This window comes from Cygnus olor, chromosome 7 (genome assembly GCF_009769625.2).
Source record: "Cygnus olor isolate bCygOlo1 chromosome 7, bCygOlo1.pri.v2, whole genome shotgun sequence".
Lineage (NCBI taxonomy): Eukaryota > Metazoa > Chordata > Aves > Anseriformes > Anatidae > Cygnus > Cygnus olor.
The window spans coordinates 32,064,003-32,084,197 of NC_049175.1; the positions used below are offsets into that span (position 1 = coordinate 32,064,003).

At 42.4% G+C, this 20,195-nt stretch overlaps 1 protein-coding gene across 2 annotated transcripts in view; it reads left to right on the plus strand.

The window, feature by feature from the left end:
* Window positions 1–20,195, plus strand: part of GRK5 (G protein-coupled receptor kinase 5) — a 167,854-nt gene that overhangs the window by 94,362 nt on the left and 53,297 nt on the right. For both annotated transcript variants that reach the window (XM_040563461.1, XM_040563462.1), the window contains exons 3-4: window positions 10,616–10,728; window positions 19,974–20,051. In XM_040563461.1, the coding sequence (XP_040419395.1) occupies window positions 10,616–10,728; window positions 19,974–20,051 (191 nt within the window). The remainder of the gene's footprint in view (window positions 1–10,615; window positions 10,729–19,973; window positions 20,052–20,195) is intronic.

The following is a 20,195-nucleotide window of genomic DNA, read 5'->3' on the forward strand; positions in this document are numbered from 1 at the left end:
CTGAAGCTCTTGTTAATTTTGTCTTCTCTTCACCATAATTCTTTCAGTAGCTTTGGAGATGGTAGTCTGGGCTTTTTGTTTTGCAGAGCTGAACACCATTATTTTGTGTTGCAGAATATTTGTGGTGGTATGTTGAAATTTAGGAATGAAAACATTTTGGAGAAAAACGCTTGAAGAGGGTAAGACATTATTCGTATGACATTGTGAAATGAAACAAAATATTAAAGAAAAATCTAACCAAATTGAAAAAATACAAATATTAGAATAATCTTTAATATTACAGAAGTATTCATCTTGTTTCCCCATGAGAATCCAGTTTTCGTAGGAACAATGCAGAAAGTCTCTTGAAAATTGCATTTTCTTTTAAGATCTGCATAAGGTTGTTCACAGTTCTTGTGTTTGGACACCAAGTGCCACGCTGTTTCCATCCATCTGAATAACATAGTCTGAAGAGATCCTTGGTACTGAAGACTTCTGTTAAGAAGGAGAAAAAAATACTTTCCGTTGGCAATCCCCTCTTGCACAGGTTTTTCTTAGAGTATTTGGGGTTTCTAAATGACTTTAAAATATCTTTTTCACTGTTCATTTCAGTTTTACTCAGCAGCTCAGCTCCCTCACACCCACTCAGAGAGGGATGTCACACAGCAGGCAATCAAATCACACTGTGAATATAAACCAAGCCCAAGTCAGTGTCTGTTTTATTGCAAGTAGACCACTTGTACTTGGGCCAAAGATCCAGTCAAGTGATAATTTAGCAACATTGTCATTGGCCAGTGACACCTCTTAAAACTGGCGAGGGTTGATTTTTTTCAGTGTATCATCTCTTTGATTATTTAGGTTAATATTGAGCTTATTTTATAATAATTTTCATTTTTTAAAGATTGGGATTGACGAATGCTTCCAAAAATAATTTGCCAGTGCAAGATTGTGGATTTCTCTTGTACTCGAAGTGTGCTATTTCAAAATACCACAAGGAAAAGTGACAGAGAAAAAGAAAAAAGAGAGAGAAAAGTAAATTTAGCAATGAACATCTAAGAACATCTAGTATCTTGTTAAGGGAATCATTAGTAAAATGGCTGAGATGTTTAGCACTTACAGCGATTATTGAATGGCATGCACAGTTAGTAATCCCCGTGAATAGCTTTATTATGTGCCTCTCAGTAAAGTGTGCTGCTTAAATATGCATTTGCAGAGTGACTGTGCTAGCGGCTATATATGTTCTACCATTTTATTGACCTGGATAAAGGTTTAGTCTTGATGGCTGCTTTGGTTTCTACCCAGGCTAATTTAGAAGTCAAAGAGTAGTTTTGCAGAAGCCTTTTCGTCTTAAGAAAGCGATTCACAAGATGTCTCCTTTAGTTTCCTGGAATCGAGATGTTTATTTTGTGCTATGTACAACAGCAACAGTTCTTGTAGATTTCATAACCTTAAACATTCAAATTACAACTTTTACTGAAATTTTCTTTCAGCACGTATTACTCAGAACATCACCAGAAAGGAGTCTAAATAACACCACTAGACAGAAAATAAGTTAGGTATTTCAGTCAAAATCTTCAAGACTGGACATAAAAGTCCCAAATAAAAACATATCTCAGTAGCTACCTCCTTTTAGGACAAATCATCCAGTTCTGTCATCCCAATACAAAGTAGGACAAAATGAGAACAACCAAGTGTTTGTTCCTCAGATTTCCCAGGGTGCTTCTGAGGTGAGCTTTCGTATTTCTTTGAGGGATTTTTTCCGTTCCTCTGGCCTTGCCGCAGAGACATTGTTGAAAGCCATTAAAGAAGATAAAGACAACCTCTCTTCTGGTCGGCACAATATTCGCAGCGATGGTGTGGGTAGCCCTTCCCCTGGGGCTGCAGAACAATCTCTGCATTCAAGCGCCAGGAAGGATTGGTGATGATGCATCCTCTGTGATCAACACGGGCAAGTCTGGGAGTCCACCGCACCCTGAATAGTGCTGTGACCAGCCGTGAAGACAACAGTTCAGGCACTCATCAAAGTGAAACCTCATCAAAGGCATTGGTCCAGGGGTACGTGCTTTTCAAGTGTAACTCATGCGAACAGTAACCAGCTTATTACTAGTCATTTGAATTTCTTAACTAGAAGCAGTGTAAGATATCTGTCTTCCTATCTATCAATCAGTCAGTCAATCAGTCAGTCTCCCTGCACTTTTTCACTTTTTGTTCCCTTTCTATGCACTGTTGTACCAACTGGTAGCCAAATGTGAAATAAAGCATGCATTTAAGAACGTGGTACCCAATAATTTCTGTTTAAAAAGGATTTTAAAATATTCCCATTGTGCATTCACAATTCAGATTTCCTATTAATCATGGTGCATGCATTTCCACTGTCATGTCCACTGAGAGACACACTGAGTGTTTTATTCATTTCAGTTGTGCTTGACAGAGGTGGGAGAGCCAGGCCCAATGAAAGACTCGCTGAAATCAATGGGAATCTTTCCATCTGCTTCAGGAGGCTTAAGATCACCTTCATTATTTGTAACAATTATTTATCATCTTTCCCTGCACCCAGTACTTCACACAACAATCTAGTTTTTACTTCTGTGATTTAAAGTCTCTCCAATACAAATGGCAAGCTCCATCTTCTCAAGCTAAATGTACTCCTGACCCAGCAGCACCTGCTGGCTGCATTTGAACGCAGGGCTTGCTCAGCGAAACGTGTAGATGATGCAGTTGCCCAAATGAGAATTTTTGAGACGACGCCAGGACTTTTAGAGGACGGCTGGGATAATGTGCCCCTGGTGGGAATGTTTTCCTGACAAGTGCAGAGGGAGTGGATTTTGTTAGAACGAGAACTTGTCTTACACGGGAGAGTTGCTTAGGCTCAGAGCAGAGCATTCTGCCTTTGCTCTTGGAGCAAGGCTGGCTTACCAAACGTCTCCCCAGCCATGGGTACCCCACTTGTGTTCTTGCGTGCAGTGACTACATTGAGCGCACAGTGTCCCATTTCATCCTCCTGCTGCTGCTACAAAAAGGGTGGGTGGGTTGTTATCCTTCCTGCCAAAATCATTGCCAAAATCAACAAAGCCTCATGCGCATTCTGGTTCAGATACTCATGCAAGCATATTTATGCAACTGTTTGCAGGATTTGACTTTCAAATAAAGTTCCGTGAGCAAAGCTTCAATACAGCTGCTTTCAAAAAACAAATGAGAAGATCCGTATATATGACCAAAGTGTATTTAGCTGAGAATTTATTACAATATTCTCCAAACGTTTTTTTCCATATTGGTCCAACTCTAAGGTTTGGACTAGTTCCCTCTTCAGTGTAATGCTGCTGTGATGTGTGGACTTTATCCCTGTAGCCTAATTCCATGAAAAGAGTGGAAATAAGGAGAGTTACACAAAGCAAACACTGTCTGAATCTGAATAATTACATTAGATGTTCAATGATCAGGAGATTAAATTTTGTTTGTTTTAAAAAAGACAGCCTACAAGCAGAGAAAATTAAGTTGGCAGGGCTTAAAACCAGTTTGGGGTAATTCCATTGTCTTAAATAAGCTTGATTGCGTTTGTATTTTTAATTAATTAAACTTGGATAGTCAGTGCCAAAGCAACACTCACTGTAACAGCATAGATGAGGCTCTCTGAGTTTCTTGTAGAAAATCCTAAATTCAAGGGGAAAAAATCAGCCAAGGCCAAAAAAACGTGTTTTCCCCAGGGCTTAATAGGCTAGGTCTAGAGCTTTCTCCAGCCACGAAGTGCTGGTTTTAGCCGCAGACTGGGAAGAGCTGCTGTTTAAAACAAGGAATCTATCAAGCCATTATCCTGTCATAAGGTCTAACAATTTCCATATTTTATTAAAAATAAAGAAAACAGATGAAATATTTATCGTTCGAGGGAGTGCGCTTTTGCCACCAGGAACCCAACTTCATCCCAGCCCTTGGCTCCGGAGTTTCTGTCGTGCACCTGTGCAGCGCTGGCTGTGCCAATACAAGCACTCTCCAGGACAGGGGCTGCGTCGTCATTTTTAATCTCTGTGAAGTGCCAGGTGAAGTTATGGAGCAGTATAGCGGTTAATGTATAAAAAGACTCTGCTGTGCTCTCTCGTACTAAATTTCCGCTCCAGGGGTTTGCATTGCACGTAAATAGCACGGATCCGCAGGGCAATCCAGTAGCACTCTGGGCTCACACACTTTAATATACTTATTCTGGCCACACTGCTTTGAGGTAGGGCAGTGCTATTAGCCCCATTTTATAAATACAGCATGCCGCTGAGGTCTGCAGTACATAGAATATTATTTGTACTGGTAACTGAATTCCCACAGGAGTCTAGCTGCTTGTATTAGGCTTTTATAACATGACTTACTGCCACAGTTCCTGGGAATTTTTGAATGAGCTGAAATGAGGCATTTTTATTCCTATCTTGTATTCTCTCACCATCTGGCTTGCCTCACTTTTAAAATGCATCGCTGGAGACAGGGCAAATGGAGAGTCCGCAGCATCTGAACAACAGGTTTCCATATACACACCAAAACACAACAAACCAGCAGCAGCAACATCAAAACACAGAAGAAGAAAAAAAAAATAAGAAAAAGAAACTTGACTTCCATTGCTTCCTCCCATTTCTGCAACACTCCTGAGCAATCACAACAACGAGATCCCTTGCTGTGTTCCTGCATGTGTGCTTGGCCAGGTGCAGCAGTTCAAAGAGCAGTATCCTTGTTTCTTCTTCGGAAATGGGCCCGTGTTTTCAGTTTCCCAGAGAAAGAAACCTGACACGTTTCTCACTGCAAATATGTGGCTTTCCAGCAAAGTTTATGAAGGTCTGACTGGCTGTGAGATCTCCAGTAGAGAAGACCAGAGAAAAATCCAAATATAACAACTGGGTCTGCAGAAGTGTTAGCGTGGCCAGCCTTGGTGTCTTGCTTTTGAACAAAAGGATTATCTTTTGTATTGAAGTGTATTTATTATAGATGGCAAACCAACTTTTGTCGAATGTAAGAGCTAATGTTCCAGCTTTCCAGCTTATTCTGAAATACAAGAGCAACACAGGCACTGTTAATAATGCAATCAAAGCAAGTTAAATCCTTTTAAAGCATCCACAAAGGAGCCTTTGATAAGAAGCAACTTTCATCAACCTCAAAGACTAGACAGTTTAGTATGTTCTATGTTTGTTAAGTTTATATGTAGGCAGTGGTAATTTCACTTGCAGCTGAAGAGCAGCAGTAAATTATAAAACATATTTATAAGCCCTAGTGTTAGACTTGCTGATTTAAAATGAAAAATGTATTTTTATTAATGTAGCTCTAGATGGGGTTATTTGCTGTTTAAAGACACAATTTGTTTTCCATTAGTACCCCTACTGGACACAAAACAATTCTGTATACTTTAAAGGCTTTGGTCTTTTTTTTTTCTTTTTCAAAAAATGAAGCAAGCTACTACAAGTACGTACTGTACAATGGGCTGTAAGAGTCTGTTGAGTTCAGTCATGCGGCATGTTTTTTAATCTTGCTTTTAGTTCCTGCTTTTGTCCTTCTTTCCACTGAGTGCTCCTGTAAGAGAGTTTACGTGTGTAAAGTAGATGTGTGTAAAAAAACAGAACTGGTTTGGGATTTGGGCTGGGGTGGTTGGTTTCTATGTTAGCTGAATTCCCCCAAGTTTGCATGAAGATTGAGGCATTAATCACGTTGCAAGTTTGAGGCATCTCTACTGAAGTTTCTGCTGTTCCAGGGCTGGTGGGAATCACTTTGATAGGCCTCTGCACCTTGGAAAAATAAAGTTTTACTTTCAGTGTGCCAAAAATCTTTCAAATGGATTGCTAGCCCGTTCTGACTTTGCTGCTGCTTCCTATTGTCCAGCTCAGGACCTTTTCTTCCATGTTTTTGGTGTGTTTTCTTTGTTGTTCTGGACTAAAGCAGACTGGAGACAGCAGATGAATATTAGACTTGGAACATCTACTTGAAAGGTTATCACTTTGATTCACCTGAAAGAAAACAAACAAAAAGAAATGGAAAGGGAAGATGAGCTCAGTTCTTTTCTTGGGCCCTTTTGAAACTCAAGCATTAGCAGGAAAAAGACCAATTAATTCTCACTACACCCACTTTTGGGTTTCTAGGTGTTTCGGAGGGGTTTTTGTTTGTTTTTATTTTTAGGCAGCAGAATTACATTGCATTTGGATCTTAATCAGGCTTAATCCAGGCTGATTTAATGCCAAGGAGAGAGGAGATCCAGAGGCCAAGAACAAATTTGCATGGTGCATATCTTCTTGGTGATCCTCCATGCATTTCTTTGAAATGCCTTCTCTTGGGACTCCAGTATTTTAAACAGAAATGAAATGCTACTTAATAGATAGTTCATAAGTGCAATGAGTAACCACACCAGCAATGACAAAAAGCTGAAAAGGTGCTCCTGGCCTTTGTACACTTCAAAAGTGAGATTTAAACTAAGCTCGTCATGCCCCACAGGCATTTCACAGGAGGAAGCCTCACCAGCTATCGCAGGTGTTGGATCAGCAGCCCTTCAAAAGGAGGGCTTCAGTCCAGAAACAGAAGTACGGCTTCCCAGAGCAGTCTGAGGGAAGGTTTCTCGCTTAGACACCTGCAGTTTGCACTGCAGGAAGCAATATCAGAAAAGACTGGTTTTTCAGCCAAGGGTCGTCACCCAGTTTCCAAACTCACCACTAAGCCTGTGAAAACCCACAGGTTTATGGCAAATGTGAAACAGGAGGAGGGACCTGCTCTCTCTGCAGACCATTGTTTATCACTGAAATTGCTGAAGTGATATTTTGAGCCAAGTATATAAATGGCAAATTAAGACAAAATATTTTCACAAGGTGCAGGGAGGTTTTTCTCTAATTGAAATATTAGTTTGTTTGTTTGTTTGTTTTTTCCTTTTTACTTGAAAGTCAGAGATTTTATCAGCAGCTGCTTGCTTTCATACCTCGTTTTGCTTTTTTCATTTCATCAATGATGCTTTGACCAGTATGAAATTTTACTAACAGCACTGTTCTTCCTAGGTGTGTGTTTATGTATTTTCAGAACCAAAATGTCTGCTGCGGAACAAATTTAGCCATAGACTTTGAATGCTGGTGGCATTATTTGTGTAGAGGCATAACTATTTAGGTATGTTCTGTGTGCTGACTTCTCTTTAAAGCAGTATTTTAATATATGAGCTACAAGGTAAAGGAAAAATGAGTCAATAGAATTTATAATAAATATTGTTTATCTTTAGAATGTTTATGATAGCATTTTATATAAAACCTTTTCATAAACATTTTAATCTATATAATCTGTGTAGTTACTCTGTCAGGAAGAAAAATAATTCATTTGCATGCCCACATTATTTACCAGTTATATTTTCTAAATCAAGAGTTCAGCATCAGTGAGAAGTGACCGTTGTTCTAGGCGTTCAACCTGCCCAGCTTTTCACCCCCATTTTGGGTGACTTTGCAGGTGTTAAACAGGATTCTGCTGAAGCAGGAGGGTCCGACTACCAAAGATACTGCTCTCAGGGCTGTTTTCATTACACTTCATCATCATAAGCATATGGTTTCACTTCCAAGTGTTTAACATTTCCATTTCCTCAGGAAATCATTCTTTCTATTTTTTAAACTTTTGAAACTGGAGGGATATTTTTGCTGGCAGGCAGACCAAGTGCGACACGGCGCTTAACCCCAGCCCGAGGGATGGGCTGGCTGTGCTACCTGCATCCCTCCCCGTCCCGTCCCTGCGGGTGCAGCTCCTCTCTGTGGCTCTGGGTGCCTCAGCCAGGCCTCCGTGGTGCTAAAAAACCATGGTGCTTTAGTGCTACTAAAACACCTCTGCTTTGCTTCATTCCTTGCCTTTATAAAGCTATCCTCTCGGTTTTCTGCATGAGCTGAGGGAGGTGGTTTTGTTCCTCAGTCTACTCCAGGGCCCGCGCATCCCAAGAATGAGTGAGCGCAGGACCCTGTAGCTGACTTGGTGAGGTCAATGCAGAACCAGGGCCTAAGAAAATACTGTATGTAACCTACAAGGAATGAAAACAGTTGCATCATGTATTTATTGTCTGTATCAGTATATCCAGCACTTAAACGAACATTACCGAGGAGTGGATGGCTCCAGGGAACTGCTCTGGCTCTTGTGTTTTTGGAGATTATTTCTGGTATTTCCTTTTTCCTCATTACAAACAGGTCACCGTTCCCATGTGCTGGCCAAGTTATATACTGTAGAAGTAAGTCTGTGCTCATATCGCCTTTGTGTTTAGATTATCCACATATGTAATAGCGTTCAGCTTCTTGTTTTCTTTTCCTGATGTGTTACAAAGTACAGCCATTCAACGTACAATTTGCATGCTTGTTCAGCTGTTATCACTAGCCCTTCTGTTAGAAAAGTGTCCTGCAGTGGGTGTCATCATGTTATTTCACCTTTGATAAACTGCCCATTTTGTACTAGCATTGACACTGGGCATCAAGCAACATGGTACAAGAGAAAGTGCAGAACAAACTGGCTGATTAATCATGTATTTGTTCCTTTATCTTCTATTCTGTCACAAATCTGTGATTCAGATAGTCTCATTTTTTGCACGGCCTGTTTAATATTGAGGAAGGTTGCTGTGGGTTTGGGCTTCCAGAGGGGTGAGGTCCTGAGAACGGTCAGGCTGTGTGCTACAGATATTGGGAGTGTGTGTTTAATTCATGCCTTCAGAAGAGTTAGCTCATCACGACAGCAGAAAACAGCCTCAGGCAGAGGGAGCTGCATCTCCAGAGCTCCCAGGGCAGCTCACCTGAGCTCTGGCTCCGCACTCTCTGGGGCACTGTAAGCTGATGTTTTGATGCACTCAGGCACTTCCCTACCTCCTTTGCCTACCTTAGCGCTGTACGTGTCTGCACATTTTGTCACCTTCTCACCAGGAGAGCTCCTTGGTTGAGCAGCGTGAACTTTCACCACTTGCAAGGATCCCCCAAGGCTGCTCAGCATCGCACCGAGCCTGCTGGCTTCCTGGCCTTGCCCATCTGTGTCGTGCAAACAAACCATGTCACAGGCTTGTTGCCGATAGTTAGGCTAGAGGTCAAGTTAAGATTTATACAGTGATCTAGATGCAGTTTTATTTGCTAGAGGCTGCCAAAACGTTGCAGGCTTCTGGACAGAGAGAATGAAGTTGTGATCCAACCTGGGATGGCAGGACCAGTCACAAAACAGTGAGTGTACGTTGTCCCAGACCACTTCAGAAAACCCAAACAGGAGGAAGCTGAATTAAAAGCCATCCAGCCCCATCCCATGCCTCTCTGCAGGTGCCTTGGAGGCCACGTCCTGAGGTACAGCCACAGCCGCACACAGGCAGGGCCTTGCTCTGGCAAGGGCTGGGCCTGGGGTGCTCCTGCCACTGTGCTGCCGCGTGGAGCCTGACTGCCACTCAGCCACAGGCGAGCAAGGCCAACGTGCCGTGTGTCTTATCACGAGGGATGTCCTGGTGAGGCAGGGCACGGTCCTCAGGGAGCCACCTGTGAGGAGCAGGCCCTTCGGCTGGGTGCCCCTGGGACAGCCGGGTGCCTGCAGAACGTGTCCTGGGGTGGAAGGGAAGGGTGAGAGGACAACGCAGGGGGGGAATAAAAGACATTCCGGGCCTGAGAGAGAAGTAACCAAGGCGCTGACAACTTGTGTGGGTTTAGTATGTCTGTTTGCAGTGTTATGTTATGTGTTTAGAAGCTGGTTGTTTCCATAATAACAGCAACTGCCATATGGCAGCGAGGAGGGTGGTGAGAGGAATGCTTAAGGAAACACAGTATGTTGTTTGACATGTGTGTGCTTCTAAAGGAATAACGTGTCTCCGGCAAGCGCTGCTGCTCCAAACAGGCTGGGGGATCTGCTGCTCTCGCCAAAAAAGCCCTCTTCATTTGTACTGGTGCGATAGCAGTTAATAATGCTGGCCCTCTTCCCGTGTATTCCTGCTTATAGTACCTGCAGTTGGTAAAGGACCTGCTTTAACAGGGGGGTGGTTCTGGGTGCAGAAAAGACCCCACGACCCCACACAGGGGAATGGCTTGTAAACATGATTGTTATGGGGAAATACTCTTCTGTAGAAGAGTGCTGTGTGAAACTGGAGCCAGCTAGATGCCGTGTACTCCATCCATAGGTTAGTGCTCTGCAAGTAAATAGAAATTTTGAAACCTTTGAAAATATGTTTTGCAACAAATAATTAGTAGAGAGTGGATTCTACATTTCCAGAAATTAGGGTCACTTTAGTGCGTATTTGGGAAGGAACCAGGAAAGTCACCACGAATTACAACTTCTGCTCGTCAGTGTATGATTCACATTTCAGGGACTTGTAATTTGCTCCTCAAATTCCCGCAAACACTGCCCATCTGAGTGGTACCTTTGAAGAGTACATGCAATTCCACGGTGGAAAAATGTGAAGTTATTCTTTCATAATAGCTGAATGGTTTTTGTGGGGCTTTTACCTACATCAGCTCTGTAAAATTGGCCTGTCTTGTTTGAGACTTAAGCCATTAATTATATTTGCACTTGGATACCTGAAACGTGGTGGAGAGAAGAAGTCATTTCTAATCTGGGTCGTCCTTCTGCACTCACTTGCAATGTTTTAAACTCCTAAGCAACCCCAAAGGCAAAGCTGTTCTCATTTTCATGCTTCTCTTCTCTTTATTGCCTCTAGAGAGAGATTACTGCAGCATATGCGAAAAGCAGCCGATCGGAAGGCTTCTCTTTCGGCAGTTCTGTGAAACTCGACCCGAGCTCGAGTGCTGCATTAGGTTCCTCGACTCGGTGGTAAGTCCCTTCTTGTGATGTTTCACGGTGCTTTGTGGCCCCCTGTGCCTCAGCAGCGAGCTGAGGAGCAGCGCTGGCAGGGCAGGAGGAGTGATGTCTTGCTCTGAAGCAGTGGCATCGCTGCCTGCTCCTGTGCTGGCGGAGTGACCTGTGTGATCAGCTGTTCTGGAGCTCCAGAAGTCATACTGACACGGGATGGGGTTTTATGTCTGACGCACCAGAGCAAGCTGCTGGAGGTGGAGGGGCAGCACTGCATGCAGGCTTGGTACCAGCCTCTGGGGGGGCACGAGCCACTGTGAAAGGAGGAGCCCAGCTCTGGGCTGGCAGAGCCTGCGTCAGGCCCAGGCACGAGCAGCTGGGCAGCAGCAAGTGACGTCTTTTGGTATCGGGATATCTGCAATGCTGGGAGGCACTGGGAGGAAAGGGAAGATGATGAATGGCCTGACAATAATATCCCACTCTTACCAAGCCTCTCCATCAGTAGATTTCAAGGTGATTTATAAAGGGCATCCTGATCTTATCCTAGTTTTTCAAATAGGAAAATAGAGGCACGAGCTATAGAAGTGACCTAACTGAGGTCACCAAGAAACTCATGCCAAACCTGCTATTGAAGCCCAGCTCCATTTCCCTCTCGTGAGCTCCCAGCTAAACCAGCCACCAAGCAGCCCCCATAGCCCCTGGAAGGATCTGATGCTTGTTCCCAACCTGGCAGCATTTGGCCATGTGTAGTGCCAGTGGGAGAAGCTGCTCACAGTCCCAAAGTCCTCACTGGCTTCCTTGCTGGGAGCCTCCTGAAGGGTAGGGCAGTGAGGAGCCAAAAGGCTACACCCCACCAGGCTGGCAGATGAGCTGACAGTTGTCATCACTGAGTGTCCATGGCCAGGGGACTTCGCTCTCTAGGTGGCACTAAGTCAAAAGCAAAGCAATATATACCAATGGGAACAAAGTTATTTTTTTTCTTTGTGCTGTGGTGAAGCTATTCTGAAGTATAGCCAGACGTGGAGGTTGTACTGAAGTTGTAAAGGTAAGAGTTTGGGAGAGGACAGGTCATCACTTAAAGTGTATATTAGTACCACAGCACCTACAACAAATCTGCATCAGAGAAAGCCTTGGATAAAGTTCTTTAAAATCAATTTTAGTTGGCATTCTTTGTACCATCACAATTTATAAAACCATCTTTGAACTTCTGTAAATTTTTTGACTTAACATAATTTAAAACATTCTAGTGCTTTTTCTATACATCTTTATTAGACTCCTTTTGCATTTGATTTCACACTCAGGCTGCTGAATCATAGCAATGCTTTGTAAAATTGGCTTTTCCTTTAGGTGGCTTACAGCAGTGCTGAAGCAGGATGACGTTTGGCTTAAAGTGTTACTTGCAGTAGACATTAGGTCTCCATTCTACTAGAGTTACAAGTGACAGAGCAACATGCTTCCTCAGCAGGTTAAAAACCTTCTGCTTAACAGAGTGTAGAATTACCTGGCACCAAGCGATCGAAGAATGTACACGGTCAACTTCACAGGTAAACCAAAGGAGGACTTCATTTTCCCAAGTGCATTTGGCACGCACGTTGCTAAATTGCAGCACTTTCACTCTTTGGTATGAGAGGCCGTTAGAGAATTCATGGATTCATTCATTTCATGATGTGAACTGGTAGTCCTTCTCTGGGGATATACCCAACATCATCTCGTTAGGGATTTCCTCACGTCAGCAGAAAGTGTAGTGTTTAGCTTTAAATGACAAGCTGAAGCATTTACCCTCATATTTCTGCAGGCTAAAAAAGGCAACCCTTCAATTAGCATGTCTATGGAGAGGTTTCTCTGAGAGGTTTTGGGTGGTCATAGCTTCCACCTTATATTCCTTGTGCTGGCTGTGATTTTCCCCAGTGAGAAGGTTTAGCCAGTGTGGATCATGAAAGGACCATACCTGACAGATGCTCTGTGAGGTTGTGCTCAAGGCAGGTGGGCAGGAGGACATTTTGGGTACCTTGAACGTGTTTATCCTGCACCCAACCATCATCTGCTAGAGAGGTGCCTACCCTAATGAAACATCAATTCCATGAACAAAATGTTGAGCTGTGCGGAGGTCTGAATATTTGCTCTTTTTTAAAGCTAATTGATAGCAGCCTCCTTTGCTGATTTCAAATTCTGCACAAGTTTGTTCCCAGCCTGTGAAAATCCCTGTATTATCCAATGTTAAGGTCTAGCAACACAGCCCATAGCCATTAAATTGGACGATCGCTACTGAAATTCACCCAGCAGGGTGACACTGTGTTGAGTGAGTAGTGGGACTCATGCCAAATCCTATGCTAGGCAAAAAAGTCCTACAATGAGACCAAAAGCTTGATTTTACAGCCCTATTCTGAGACCACCAGGAATGTGAAACCTTTTGGAGACCACCTGCTGCAACAAGCCCTGAGCAGAAAAAGCCAAACCCTCCACTTTCTTTTGGCTTAATTATTTTTCTAACATGAGAAGCAAAACTTAGTTGTTTTTTTTTTTTTTGTAGTATCAAATTAAAAAAAAAAAAAAAAAAGAAAAAAAAGAGGTAAATGTTTAGCTATTCACCAAAGGCTCAGAGAGCTTTCTGTGCATTGAGAAGTTAGTCTACCTCTCTATTACAAAAAGAAGGGGAAGCCAAGAGCATAGCTAGGTAACTTTACCAGGTCATGCTGTAAGTCGTGCAGAAGCCAGTAATTGATCCCTCCCGATTTTCACTTTTTTTTTTTTAAATTTTTTTTTTAACCAGTGAACTCAATTGCCTGCAAAGAAAGCAGCAACTGGGACTCTTGGGAGGAAATCAGAAGCTGAGTCAGGCACCCAACAACCTACCAATGATTTCCATTTCCAAACTTATGTGTGACCAAGTTTTGCAAGAACTCTCTCACCCCCTTGCTTCCAAAGACTGGTAAAATCAGCCAGACCTTGCAGACCAGAGTGCATAAAGAAAAAAAAATCTTTCTGCTGGACATTTATTTCAGCTGTTAGGTGGAATAAGGAACCTGGTCTGATGTAGTCTCCTGCAAATCTAATTTTAGCAGCATCTGGTGGTGTTTTTTTTGGTTTTGTTTTTTTGTTTTGTTTTGTTTTGTTGTCTGTACAGTTAAGCAGTTGTTAGGCTGGCTTTCTGAAGAAAAAAGGATTTGTATCATTGCATTCTGCATGTGTGTAGGTGTGCATCTGCTAGTTCCCTCTAAACCTTGTGAATACCTCGGCCAATTTCAGCCAGTAACTGAGATGAAAGTGCCCAGAGACATGAAGTTTCTACCTGTCTTCTGAGAACAGTGCTCAGGAAATCACATTCTGTAGTAAAATGGGCTACAGCAATATGTGGTTTGTAAGCTGTAGGTCCCCACGTTAAATGATAAACGTGATAAAAATGGAGATCCTCAGAGCCTTGCAGTGGGGTGCTGGTGGAGCTGTGGGGTCAGCGAGTGGCTGTCAGCATGGCTGTCCATCTGGGAAATTGGGCAGTGGTGATTCCCTCTGCTAGGCCACACTAATATTATAAGGACAGAGAGGCATCTCTTGCTGTGGGTATCGTGCAAACAGTTTCATGACTTCACTAGATAAAATATCTAGTAAGAAGTACTGATGGTTACTTGTGCCTCTGAGTATGTGTGTGATTATACACACTGTGTGCTTATCTCTGAGCACATAAACACGCAGATCATCCGTGAGTAGTTCACCAAACTCTTATGTAGCCATTCGGATGAAGGAACTGTGCAAACATAATCTATCATCATTAAACGGAGCTGTTCTGTGATTAAATCAGCTCCCCATAAGCCCTTAACAAAGAATTCACACACAGCCCCAGAGCACACTTTGCTGTGCTTACAAATACTTCAGCAACGTCACAGAGCGTGGTAGCTGTCGAAGGACAGGCATTAAAATAAAGTGCTGGGAGATGCATTTCCCCTTCTAAGAGGCAGTTCAGGGAGCAGGTCACCTATTAGCAATGTTTTCTGCCCAGCCAGCCTGTCCAGCAGCACGAGAGGTGGCACTTCAGCAGGGACCCCCCCCTTGTGTCCCCTCCTCAAAAGGGAGGCCAGCTCCCCACATTTCCCTCTCCTCTCTTCTCCTCTGACTTTGGTGTGCCCTTGTAATGAAGACCTCACTACAATCCTTTCCTGTTTTGTCTACACACACTCATCATTTCTGAATGTATAATTTTCATTCTCAGGGGATGGTTTTTAACAGGTTATTGTGGACTAGATTTAGTCTAACTGGAGGGAGCTGGCAGCAGAACATGGTTAATTCTGGTCAAGGAGAACATAACCTGAAGTTATTTTCTCTCTAACCTGGACATTGCCATTTTTTGCATTGAAGTGCATGAGGTAGAGGAAAATAGCCCTAGTGCCTCTCTGCGTTGTTTCTGCTCATGTTATCCGGGGCCGGGGGTGAGGGACACCTCACCTTGGGTGGAATTTTCAGCTGAATGCTTCACTAGACATTACCCTTATCTGGGGTAAAAGGATGAACAAGCATCCATTTAGTGCCATTTGTAAAAAACGTGTCTCCCTGTTAGGGAGGTTTCGTTTGGTTAAGTCCCTTGCATGGTATATAAACCATCTGTGTATGTGTGCCTTAAAGCTGTTCAAGGCTTTTTCCATCAGAAATGCCAGTTTGTTGATATCAACAAACTCATTAACTCGAAATGTGTTTTTAAACAGTCAAAAGGGCTCTTTTTTGCCCTGCACTTAAACATGAAAAATGTGGTTTCAAGTTAACTTTTCATTGAGAAATGTGAGTTATTATGAATCCCAGCTGTTTGGTTTTTGCCTTCCAATTTTCAGTCACAGACTTTAAATCTCAGCGGAGGCAAGTGCAAGGAGGTTGTTTGAGCACAGGAGCAATACCAGGGCAGAAACTGGAGTCCAAGGGAGGAGACAGCAGGCGCTGCAGCAGAGAGAAGTTGAGGATAACAGAAGAGGGAGCTGAGAAAATGAGGGTATGAAATTGGGGCCAAAACACCAGTAACCTCCTGCAGGTGCTCAGGAGCTGGTTCCCCTGCTCCTGACTCCCACTGAGAAGCCTGAAACTGCTCTGGTGGAAGCATCCCTTCCCAAGTCCATCTCCTGTTAGGTACAAGGGACTGAATCCTGCGGCTGTGCCTTACTGAACCAGGCAACCAGCAGCTACCTGCTGTGGGTGAGAATCCACCTGGATCCAAAGTGGTCCCTTAGGCTCTGTTTTTCATTTTCCACAGAGTTTTAAGCCATACAGCTTCAGGAGCTCAGAGAATGTTTAGATGAAAGTCAAAGACCGGATAAAATGATGTGGAAGAATTAAGGTTGCTCTTGTGAACCTCCAGTGGTCTCTGTGCCTCAGCCAACAGAGCAGACTTTCATCCAAAGTGCTCTTTTTCTCTCAGTGCTCTGGCAATGTTGTCTGTTAGTTGTAGTCACTCCCCAGCCCCTTCTTGGCCATTCGTGAGCTCATGGCCCCATCCCAAGGAAGGCCACCAGCTGGATTTTGCTTCTTTTCCTGGTGGAAGCATATTTTCCCGTCCCAGCTCGTGTGGCCTGTCCCAAGGGCGGCTGCTTCAGAGGGAGAGGCTCTTTGCACGCCCATGTGTCTATTTAGCCAGGGTTGCTTCTAGGGAAGCAGGAGCCACCTAAACAACAACTACCTCCAAAGCAGGAGCCAAAAGACAAGTTCGCAACAAATGGCGGCCAGCACACATCCTCTCACCATTTGGACCGAAGGAGCCATGCCTGGCTGCTGGAAGAGCCAGCTGCTCGTCCCATGCAGTCAGGGTGATTGTAAATCCTCCCCTCCTTTATGAGCTATGAATAGGGCCCTGTCTGACCTAACTAGGGCATGGAGAAGCTATTAGACTTCAGAATGGGAGCCTTGAAACACATGCCTGGATTCATCAAAGGAATAATGGAAAATATTTTGCTCCACGTGGATTTTAGCTAACAATGTTATTTCTAGCAATTAGGGATTTTCAAACTGCAGCCGCGCTTTTGAGTATTGTGGAAGAAGGGGATGTATTTGTGATTTAAGCACAAGACTGAGAGTCAAGTACCTTGGTACACTTCCCAGGCATGCACAGAGGGGACAGGGGGAAGCCACTCTGTCTGTATGTGTGTAATTCTTCCTGCAGTAGCAGTCCATGGCTGAAAGCATACCGATAACTGGAGCCGAATAACTCGAAAGTGGCACTGAAGGGAGAAATAATAACAAACTTAGAAACAAAATGGAACAGGCTTCTAGTATTTGAGCTACAGTGAAATCAACACTGTTCACAGTTAGAGTTTATAGTTCCTTTTCACACCTTCATTTGTCTGTCACTTCCTACCTTTACCGTCATCCTGTAGCATATCCTGAGAATGTCAAAAGCAAGGATAATTGAACTTTCTTTTTATTCCTTCCCAACTATTTTGAGATAGAGTTAGGCACTGTGTGCATGTGTGTGCATGTGCTTTTAGCTCTGCATATGTTGAATCCCATCAGGAAGTGCATTTTGAAACACTGATCCAATCCTGCTAAAATTCTGTCTTCTTCAGGTTTGTCCTGATTTGCTTACTGTTTTACAATTCTGATGGGATATAAATGCAATATCTCTGGCAAAAGGAAACTGAATTTTTGACAACCTTACGATGTACTTCAAGTGCAGATGATGACTTTGAATTAGTTTTTATTTACTAGCATTCCTATATTTCCAGGATATTAATTTTAATTTAATATATCAATATATTACCTGGTTAATATATTACCAGGATCCAAAGCAAGTTTGCTTATCTATTGTGTTTTGTATCAGATGTTGCTTATATGGGGTCTGTATATTCACCACTGGATATAATGAGTAGTAGTAACCATGTCACTTGAAGAGAAAGCTGAGAACTTTGTGGAAAGTTTGCTTTTGTCCAGTGTAGGACAGAGCATTAGATATACCGCTTGCAGTCCTGACATAAAACCCTTGGTGACTGCTGTTGTCAAAGATTTGCATTGCCAAATAGTATCTTCAGCGGGGCATTCTGTCAAGAGATTACTGAAGCACTTTGACCCATATTGATACGTGGACACCATTATTATGGAGCAGTCCAAATGCATGAGATATTGTATCCAAATCTGTGACCTATTTGAGAAACTCACATTTCTCCACTTATATAAGCTAGCATCTTGTGTTAGCATTTAACTTCCAGATATGGTCATCCTCTATTTACACAAATCCATCTCCAGAAGAAGGCGTTGATACTTGCCAGGCACTTACTGTACATACACGCTTATTTGGCATTTCAAATCCATCCTGCAGGACTCAAACTGACGTAGCCTCTCTGACCAGCTTTAGGTAATGGACACAGATCCAATAAGAAATCTATTAGTGCAACTTCTTTTGGCCTTTTCAGAATAGTATGGCAGAATATTCACAGTCTAAAAACAATTGAAGGAGAGAAAACTGGTCATTATTGGGTAATTTGTAAGTAACATTGAGTTGAGGACTCAGTAGATCCTCTAGATGCTTCCGTGTCAAGGCAATGCTAAGGAGTTCTTTTTCGGCAGCCTTCTGCACAGAAAGTTATGCTTAAATACAACTATCTTCTCTTAAAAGATGTTATTTCAGTTTTGTTTTAGAGGAAAAACTCCTAGTCTGTGTATGAACCTAACCATAATCTGTAAAGACCAAAAGCAGATGCAACTCTGACCTTTCAAAAAATTGTTCTTTCTGTTACCCTTGCCATTGCTTTATGCCCTAGCAACGACTCACGGAGAAAATTTCTGTCAAGATCCCATAAACAGCTGAGAGCATCCATGCTTTAAGAGCTGAAATGACCCATATTCAGATACCATCTAAAAGGACAGGAAATTGGATGAAAGATGTTTTTTTAAACCCTTGTAATAAGTTTTATGAGAACATAATCGGTTCATCCCCAAAATGGCCACTAAAAGAGAAGTGCTGCTCTTGTGGATTTTAGCTTTCAGTACATTTTTCATCAGCAATACTTTTTTTTTATTATTTATTTATTTTTGCAGTCACTGTCATTTCCCAAACCAAATCAGATCGTAATTCTAGACTGTTCAAGCAACCTGCTAAGTATATGTATAAATACATAGCTTTAGACTTAAGCTACAATAGCTAAATCAGCACTGGCCAGATAGATGGGTAATAGTATTATTACTACATTGTGGTTTTCATGTCATTCCTGGGTCTGCTTGGCTAGGGTATCCATTACAGCCTTCCTTCAGATTTATTGTATCAAAGTCATAGCAGCGCATATGTCTTTGAGCGGGCAATAGTTCTGAAGCTTGTTCTTCCAAGTGTTTGCCAGTCCAGTCTGATTGACCTTTTTTTTTTTTTTTTTAACTTCCTCCTCATTTATCATCTCAAACAGCTTGTACTGGACCAGGTTACTTAATTGGTTTGGCAGGATTTTCTGGGAACCTTTTTCTAATACGAGCAGTCATGAAAACTGCTAGGCTGACTTTTTTTCCTGGAAAATCTTTTGATCCTAAGGCTAAAGCTTTGTACCCTGGGCAGTGCCAAGTCGGAATGTCTCTAAGAATTTATCGTTATCATTTAGTAACTGGAACTCCACGCAGCATGTTTTTTCTTCGAATGCCTTCTATGATTACAAAACTTTAAAGTGATTCATGTCTTAGTGGTACACTAATAATACTTTGCTTTATTTGCATCCTGAGAAATTTGCTTAAGAAAGCAGCTCTCAAATCTGCCTTCTGGAGGGACTGAGTCCAGGATCACCAAAAGTGATGGAGAAATCTTTCTGCTGTGCAGAAGTAGTTCTACACCAAGGGGAAGATGTAAATTAGTAGGAAAGACCCATTATTCCAAAAAGACAATCTACTGAAGGAATTCACTTGATTCTTGAAATACCACCGTGGCAAGAATTAACAAAAAATCACCTTCTTTACTACTGCAAGAAATAATTTTACCTTTTATATACACCTTCCCTTTAAACAAAAACCAAAAATGTGTTGTCTCTAGTTACTGGGTGTTTTCTGAACACTGTCTTGGCAAGGCTATAAAATATAAAGGAATTAAATTTTATGGTGTTAATTAAGAGACATCCTCTCAGAAAGCATATCAGTAGGGTTTGTTCAAAATACAGTGGAAAAGTTTTAGTTGGATTGTGTGTACAGGTTTTACTTCCATCAGAAAATGGTATTTATTCTCCAGATTCTTCAGACAGAGTGTTCAGTTAAGGCCATATCCAAAATGAAGTTATACTGCTGAAATATGAGTGCAAATATTGACAATTTCTTTATATCTGTTCCAGGCAGAGTATGAAATTGCTCCAGATGAAAAGCTGGGAGAGAAAGGAAAGGAAATCATGATGAAATACCTCACCCCAGAGGTAAGGGGCAGCCAAAGTGGTGTTACTGAAGGAATGCTGCAAGGCACACCTTTTCTAAACAAGGTTGTTATGAGCTATGTAATATAATTTTAGAGTCCTAAAATTTATGGTGGCAATCTCCAGTGTATAAACCTGCAAGTCTTA